General features: G+C 43.1%; 1 protein-coding gene across 1 annotated transcript; it reads left to right on the top strand.

Annotated features, from left to right (window-relative positions):
- The first annotated feature begins 2,066 nt into the window (after window positions 1–2,066).
- Garin1a (golgi associated RAB2 interactor 1A) lies at window positions 2,067–8,641 on the top strand. Its single transcript, XM_087204566.1, is given in 5 exon segments — window positions 2,067–2,245; window positions 3,907–3,976; window positions 3,979–4,156; window positions 5,760–5,889; window positions 8,056–8,641. Coding segments are annotated over 5 exon segments (738 nt in total). The 5' UTR covers window positions 2,067–2,081; the 3' UTR covers window positions 8,252–8,641.
- The last annotated feature ends 107 nt before the right edge of the window (window positions 8,642–8,748 follow it).

Here is an 8,748-nt window from a genome sequence, read left to right as displayed (position 1 = left end):
GTGGGACCCCTTTGAGGTGATTCTTGGGCTTAATTTGGGGACTATTCACAGAACACAGAGCTAGCCTCTACTGTGGTTCCCGGTTTGGGAGAGCTCGTTCATGGCTCCCAGCACTCTAATGCCCCTTGCGGCCCCAGGGGAATGAAGAGTTAGAGAATTAGCTGGCACCTCTGGGGTGACCTCGCTGCTAACACTGGTGGAGAAGGAGCGGGGACGGGACCCAGACACAGGCTCCAATTTCTAGTCTTTTCTCTTTGGCTATGATGTTTTGCCATCAGATGTGTTCTCATGTTTTCTTCAATCTAATATTAAAACTGTTTAGATTCTCTTGAGTGAACACTAAAGGAAACTCACAATGTGCCAGGGAAAGGTAGACCTGCTGCAGAGGTTACTCGGAATGATCCGACCTGCAGAGTTACAGTTTTGGTGTTTTCTCACTGCTTCCTCTCTCCCCTCACCTCTGCATCACCATCTCCTTCCCCATTGTCACCTTGAAGCAACATCAGCCTCAAACATTTATTGAGCACTTTCCTCTCGATGTGTGAAGTCCTCTATGTTCTGTGAGGGGTGTGAATTTCATTCCATAACACAGGCTGCAGGAAATGTCATTCATTTTTCTTGGAGCATTTTTCTTGGTCAGGCTGGTGGGAATTAAATTTCGGTTGTTGCTAGAGCTTTTCCCCTGTCCCCAATTCCACCAGAGGCTGTACAGTGGTCTGACAGCTTTACTAAGTCTGTAACATTTGGAGAAGGACACCAGCATTGGGAACACAGGGATCTCTTCTCGGATGTCCCTCCCTTACCTGGCTCCTGTGGTTCCTTAGTGAGCACAGCCCTGGAGACTTCCTGCCAGTGGCAGGCACTCAGTCTCCCTGTCCTGGTCAGCCTCTGGGTGTTTCAACAGAACAGGTCCTTTTCGTACTCAAGACCCCAGGCTGAGGAAAGCTCGCAAACTGCCCTCAACTTAAGCTGTCTCCCCTCTCAACAGCTTCTCCCCTTCTGGGGACTTCATTGCACTATTTCCCTTCTTGCCCTTCAGAAACCAGTGGTGGCTTTGTGGAGGGGATAAGAAGGAGGGGATAAAAATTTCAGTGTCACTCTACAGCTGGATAATGCAGAGGACACAATGAAGTTTCTTTTGCCAATGAGCTTTAAGTCTATTTGGGGAGACTAACAAAAAAGACCAGTAGAAAGTCATGGCCCACATTTGCTGAGAACACGATCTTTTCCTAGGCTCTTGAATTGAGTTTATATTCTATAAAATGTTAATGTTAACAAATTTCTATCTATGTTCATACTTTCTTCTTCTATTATCTTTATCCAGTTTTAGAATTAGCACAGTGTTGAGTTCCTAAAATGAGGGGAGAAGTGTTCCTTTTTTTTCTGCTTTAAATGTTTGATATAATTTATCAGTTAAAATGTATATGAGCCTGTTGTTGTCATATAGGTAGGTTTTCAAGCTAGGAATATACTTTCTTTAATAGGTGCTGTTCAAATTTTATATTTCCTCCAGAGTTAGTTTCATCAATTTGTCTTCCAAGGTACTTCTTAGAAGTTGTCAAATTTATTTCAAAAAATATTTTTGTAATATGCTTTCTATATCCTTTTAGATTCTGTAAAATCTGTAGCAATGTCTCCTAGATCTTGATATAGTAATTTAAAAAATGTATAATTGATATTGTGTAATAGGAAGAAAAGGTCTAAAGGAGCAGGGGAAGTGGGAGGGGTGGGGAAAGGAAAGAAGGGAAAAGAAAAAATATGAGAAGAGGAAAAAAATGGAAACAAAGTCTTTGCAAATAGGGAAGGGTGGAGGGGGTAAAGGGAGAGCAAGGGAAGGGGAAAAAAATAAGAACCAAGATACTCATGTAAAGGTACAAGATCCCAATGATGAATGTAACTGTGTTGTACACCTAAAATGTACCAATAAACTTAATGGGCAGGGGGAGAAAGTCATGGCCCAGCCTAGAGTGCCACATACCTGTCACCAAGCTGAAGTGTCCTTTTCTAACATCTCTATCCTTCCATCCTTTGTGACCCATGTACTTGGGGCTGATTCTCAGGTCACCAACCCTGGAAAATGGATGAATCTCTGTGAAGACTCTAACACTGTGATCCGCGGGGTGACCTCCTCAGTGCCCTCCTTGCCACTCCCCGATATCCTCCTGATGGCCACTGTCACCTGGCCCCAGGGTCAGCTTTCCACCTGGAATGCACCTGAGCTTGCCCCAGTCATGACCCTCAGCAGGTAAAGAAAGGCTGGAGGGAGGGGTAGGATGCTGACTGGTTTATGCACTGTTCTGCAGCTGGATTTAGATCAGAAGGAAGGACAGTGGTCTTTTCATTTTGTTTTATTCTTTTTTTTTTCACCAGGAATATCAGATAATTTATTTTTTGGTACCCAAGATCAAGCTCAGGACCTGGTGCTCACCAGGCAGGTGCTGTGCCACTGAGCTACATTCCCAGCTAGATAATTTATAACCCAAATAAAGCAGAAAATTGAGACTTAGTAAAACATTTCATTCATGAGATAAATCAGGAGAGTAACTAAATTGATGATTATATTACAAATGTATAATATATTACAAACGGTTTTATAGACAAGAAATTTTTGAGTTTGCTTACTTGGAAAGTAGTACCTAGAGATATAGGTCTGACACATAGAACACACACACTCCTTTGGTGGATTAAATCTTCCTTTTAGCATTAAGCATGTCACTGAATCACAACAGATTTCATGGTACAGCCACCATCATATTCTGAAGTTTCTTCTAGTGCCAGGAAATCTAGATTCCAACTTCCACGTATAAGCAATTCAATTTCTTCTGCTCTGAATAAGTATTTTAATTGAGAATCACATATATGGTTGTATGAAAATTTCTCCAAATGCCTGGATTGTTATTCTGTTGATTTAAAGAGAATATAGTCAGAATAGAGACTGACAAATTCCTTCCTGTTTTCATTTGTAATTACAGTGTCCTTTAGTCTATAAGCTATATGGAACCCTTTTATGCATTCATTTAACAAATATCTAGCTAGCATCTATATGTACCAAGCTCTGTGCGTGGTTCTGGAGATGGAGCAGTATACAGTTCCTACCTCACCTAGTGTGGTGGCTCACACCTGTAGTCCCAGCACTTGGGAAGCTGAGGCAAGAGGATCTCCACAAGTTCAAGGCTAGCCTGGGATACTTAATGAATCCAAGTTCCAGCCTAAACTACATAAAAGAGATAGTCCCCCAGAAAAGAGAAAGAAAGAAAGAAAGAAAGAAAGAAAGAAAGAAAGAAAGAAAGAAAGAAAGAAAGAAAAGCACAGTTCCCGTCTCAAGCCCAGTTTTTTGGGTTTTTTTGGTTTTGTTTTTTTTTTTAGGATCTTAGCTTTTTTTTGTTTATTTTTATTTTGTCAATATAAATGTGAGGCATTTCCAGGGAAAAGGTAGAGATATGAAAGTCAATAGGAGCCAGGGATTTAGCTCAGTGGCACCACCCCTGCCTGCAAGCACAAGGTCCTGAGTTCAATCCCTGGTACCAAAAAAAAAGAAAGTCAATAGGATTATGAAGTTGTGAAATTGAAGAAAATAAGAGACACTCATCCACAGGTAATTGGGGTGTAGAGCAAGGGCCTGGAGATGGAGTCAGTCCCCACTTACTAAGATCTAAACTCTAGGAAGCTACTGAGCTTCTCCAAAACTCAGTTTCAAAATTTGTAAAGTGGAATTAACAATATTTATCTTTCCTTTATCAGAGGGTTATTGTGAGAATTTAATGAGACATTGGATATCAATAACAACTTTTGTTATTAATGTGGGCAGACTCTTCAATAACAGAAGTCTTATAAATCAGAGAAGCTTCAGATTTAGTCTTCCTAAACTGAGAACAAGCGCTTTCTCTATTTCCTGATTACACCCAGTATTCTGCCCCTGAGGTATGTGGAGCTACAAATCTACAACAGGCCCCAACGCATCCTGCGGGCATCCTGCAGGTTAGGACGGTGACTGAAAAGATCTACTTCCCGAAGCTCCACGAAAAACACCCAGAGGCTGTGTTTCAGTTCTGGATCCGCTTGGTGAGAATTCTCCAGAAAGGTCTCTCCGTCACCACCAAAGACCCAAGAATCCGCTTCACTCACTGCCTGGTCCCCAATCTGCCCAGACTCTCCACTCTCCATCGAATCAACAGTAAGTGGGGCCCCCCTCCACAGCCTAGATGTATGTGTGTACGTGCACACACACACGTGTGTGTATATATATATATACACACACATGTGCAAGTGTGCAGTCGGCCCTTATCTGCAGGTTCCCACATCCATAGATTCAAGCAACCGCCTATCAAAACTATGCAGAAAAAAACTGCATTTGTACTGAACATGTCAGACTTTTTTTTCTTTGTCCTTATTCCTTGAACAATGTAATCTAACAGCCATTTTCATAGCACTTCCATTGTATTAGGTATAAGTAATGTAGGGTTGATTTAAAGTAGGAGGATGTACATAGACTGTGTGCCAATATGATGTTATCTTGGGGCCAGGGATTTAGCTCAGTGGTTCTGCCACCCGCCTCGTAAGTGCAAGGACCAGAGTTCGATTCCCGGTACCAAAAAAAACTTTCATGAATATGACGTCATCTTATGACAGAGCCCACAATACTGATTATCCCCAAAACGTGCTGTAAGCACTACAGGCTGCAAAGAGTTAAATCCCTCCATTGGCTTACTTTAAGAAGCGAGTCTGACTGCAGCTATGTGACTCACAGAAGTATGTGATGAATGCTATGGTAGCATGCAGGTCAATATGACCTCCCCGCTAGTGGCTACAGCTGAGACCAGAGTAAGGGCCTATGAAGCTGTGGGGCTAATACGAGGTAACATCCATAGCTGAGGTCAGAGTACATCGCACCCAAATTCCATTCCCACAATTAGTGCCTTCATAGCTTGAAGGACAATGCTCTAATTACAACCATGTATTTGTCTATCTTGCTTCTAATTTGAAAATGCATTGACTTCTCTGTAAAGCCCTGCCTGCATTAGTTTCCATGGTAATTTCACATACTGCATCTCTATACATGCACCTTTACCCTGACTGATCAATAATAGAATTCGCTGGAAGAGGCAGGCCAGTGCCTTTTGCCAAAGGAGCATTGGCCATCCCAGTTCACACTTTCTCTTTAACTCTGTCTTAAGTTTTTCTTCAACCTTGCATCGCACACTGGGCAGGTGGGGACTAGAGACTTACTGCAGGAGTCTCTGGCAATCTTACATAAGGGAACTGAACATCAGCAGAGTTTGGTACTAGATAGGGGTCCTGGAATCAGTCCCAGTGCTGCCAAGGGACAACTGTGTATATTACTGACAGCTGGGTTTTTACTTTAGATTATATCATAGGCACTGTATCCTTATCACAAGTGAGTGGTATTTATGTTTTTAAAATGTTTTTTAATATGATAGGTAAAAAGATGGCATCTTTGATTTTTAATGACTTTGTGTATTGTCACCTGTGTACTTACAGCTTATTTTGCTTTTTTTGTTGCCTGTTGAGTTCTTTTGCCTTTTTTTTTTTCTTGCATTGCTGGGGATTGGATGCAGGGCCCCATGCATACTATGCAAATGCTCTACCTCTGAGCTACATCTCCAGCCCTTAGGGTGATTTTTGACACCCATAAAGATGGTCCAGGATTTGCTTCGTATAAAGGCACAGGGATCTGGGCATAGGGTACACTCCTGTACTCCTAGCACTCAGGAGAACAGCCTGGCCCTCTGACTTGCGTTTCTCTACACAGCCTGAAAGCAGCCTCCCGGGGTCCTCCCAACCCAGCGAGACCCTCCTGCTGCTGGCAGCTGAGCAGACTAGCAGCAGTTTCTTGGAACTCTCTGGAAGGACTCAGCTCACAGCCAACAGGTGGGTCCTATGCAGTCTGCTCCAGTGTCCCTCCCCCAGCATGGAGTCCCGGGGTCAGTGACCCCCCTCTACCAGCCCATCTCTGCTGCTGCTCTTCATTCTAGATAGGCTCATGCCTGTCCCTCAACTTTGTTGTAAGTCTGCCCTTGAAGACAGGGTCTTTGCCAGTCTCTGATCTTCATGTTCATTTCTTGGGCAAACCCCAGTATTTTCAGGTGCTCAATAAAATGAATGAGGGATGAGTAAATTAATCCCAAGAACTATGAGCTAATAAGTCAGGCTTGGGGAATGAGCTGTTGACAGCTTCCTTCCCAGCTCACAAGGGTCCCTCGGGCAAGACTCTGCTTCTCTTTGTTTTACCTACTTCTGGAAAATGAGCAAATGGACAGTAGTGCACATGAAGACTATCCCTAGTTCACAAGTTCTATTAATTTACTAATTGAATTAGATCCTTTCTGTAACAAGTGATAGAAACCCCAAAGCAAGTGAGTGCAACCAACATAGTCACTAAGTGCAACTCGAAGGGTATCAGCAAAATGGACATTTAAACCAGGTATGGTGGCCCATGTCTGTAATCCCAGCACTCAAGAGGCTGAGGCAGGAGGATTGCAGTGAGTTTGAGGCCAGCCTGGGCTCCATAGTGAGTTCAAGGCCAGCCTGAACTACATATCGAGACCCTGTCTTAAAAAAAAAAAATGAAAACAAAACAAACCAAAAACCCACAGCTCAAGACATAGGATCCTATACTGAAATCAAAAAAAGGCCAGACTTAGAAAAAAATAGATGCCACAAGGAGAGGCTAGACAGCCCAGGTCAGGACTCTTGGCAGGAGACTTGTTCAGAGTAGACTTCCAGGCACTTCTTAAACACTGGGGGATTTTCCAGAACATGGAAGCTTCTGTGTTCAAAGATAATCGATGTTGGGTTCTGCTCACAGGCTCTGGTTAGAGATCAGGAAGGTCCTGATGTCAGGCAGGAGAATGTCTAGGCATTGCTAGGCAAAGAGACCTTTAGATTATTTAGTCATCTTGAAATTCTTTTGCTAAATAACCCTAAAATTCTTTTCAAAAAAAATCATTGCATTTATCTCTGAATATAGTGCAATTTTAATTTTTTTTTGGTGTTTTGTTGTAGTTTCTATTTTCTTTTGAAATAACAATATAGGGCTGGGGATTTAGCTCAGTGGTTCTGCCGACCGTCTCCTAAGCACAAGGACCCGAGTTCAATCCCCAGTACCAAAAAAAAAATAAATAAAATAAAATAACAATATATTTCTCCTCTAATTAGAACTTCTAAAAAGGTTATAGCCACAAATGTGTTTTCTAGTCACTGAGTAGAGTGGCCTGTGGGGTGTGTGTGTGTGTGTGTGTGTGTGTGTGTGTGTGCGTGTGCGCGCGAATGGTATACTGGGCACTGAACCCAAGGCTTTTGAACTGAGCTACATTCTCAGACCTATTTTTATTTCTTATTTTGAAACAGGGTCTTGCTAAGTTACCCAGGCTGGGTTCAAACTTGGATCCTCCTACCTCAGACTCTCAGAGTTCTGGGGTTGTAATTTTTAAAATTAAATTTTATTGCTTTAGAGAACTGTTCTAAGATTTTCATTGCACTGAGGCTGATCCAGTGGGTGTGGACTTTGCATTTGAGTCATAACACAGTAGGCTCTCAACACCTCAGGCCACGTTTTGGGTGTGGAGCTGTCTGATCCTCTTCAGTAAGGCAGGCCTTTGCTCCAGGCTCCCTCCTCAGCTTTCTGTCCTCAGTTGCTCTTAGGTATGTCATACTATATATATATATATATATATACTGTCACTATCCTGTGTTTCCTTATTTCCATCTGCATTCAAGGCACTCTGTAAAAGATACAATTACAAAATGGAGCCAAGCACAGTGGCACATGCCTGTAATTCCAGCACTCTGGGAGACTGAGGTAGGAGGATGGCAAGTTTGAGCCTAACCTGGGCACCTTAGCAACTTAGGGAGATCCTGGATCAAAATAAAAAATAATAAAAGTGCTGGGGCTATAGCTCAGTGCAAAGGCCCTTGGTTCAATACCCAGTACTGTAAAAAAAAAAAAAAAAAAAAAAAAAGTTCTAATGTAAATTTTAATAGTTTTTTTTTTCTTCTATTGCTTTCAATGACCCTGAAATTCTTGGGCTCTCACAGAAGCACTGATACTGCCATCAAAATAAAGTGTTCCAGCAGCCACAAGACACCCTTGCCAGTGGTGTCACAGGTCAATGTGAACACACCCCTGAGAGCCACCTTGAGCCACAGCCTCTGGGAATAAGATGACCCAAATGAACACCTCTTGCAGGCTCCTGTGGCCAGTTCCCTAGGGGAGAACTTCCTGGGACCCTAACACCTAGTCAAAACGAGCGACCATCCCTGGCTTCTGTGCCCTCACTACATCTCCGCTGTTCCCACAGTGGCTAACCAGCCATTGGGGAGGCAAGATGGTGTTATAACAAGTGCTTCTGTGCTTCTACCAATAAACCTCCGAGGGAGTCCCTGACTGCTGTGTGTTCCAGGGCTGGGAGCTCTGGGCTGGGGAAGGACTCACTGGGAATAGGCACTCACTCCTTGGGAAAATCAGTGGGAAAGAATTACTGTCTGCTTCACCCAAACTCCAGAGTGGCCAAGCACTGCCAAGAAAGCCAGCGCAGGGCTGGAGATTTAGCTCAGTGGTGCTGTCATCTGCCTTGAAAGTGAAAGGTCCTGAGTTCGATCCCGGTACCCCCCAAAAAAGAAAGCCAGTGCAGAGAAAATGGCCTTTGGGGAGAAATCCAACTTCCATTTTCAAAGAGATGGGGGAAACAGAGGCAGGGATTTGCAACAAAAGAAATCCTGAGGAGGACG

This window comes from Heterocephalus glaber, unplaced genomic scaffold (genome assembly GCF_053883595.1).
Source record: "Heterocephalus glaber isolate CG9 unplaced genomic scaffold, H.glaber_assembly_v1.0 deba00000546, whole genome shotgun sequence".
Lineage (NCBI taxonomy): Eukaryota > Metazoa > Chordata > Mammalia > Rodentia > Bathyergidae > Heterocephalus > Heterocephalus glaber.
Note: the sequence above shows the minus strand (reverse complement) of the source record. Positions and strands in the feature narration are given on the sequence as shown.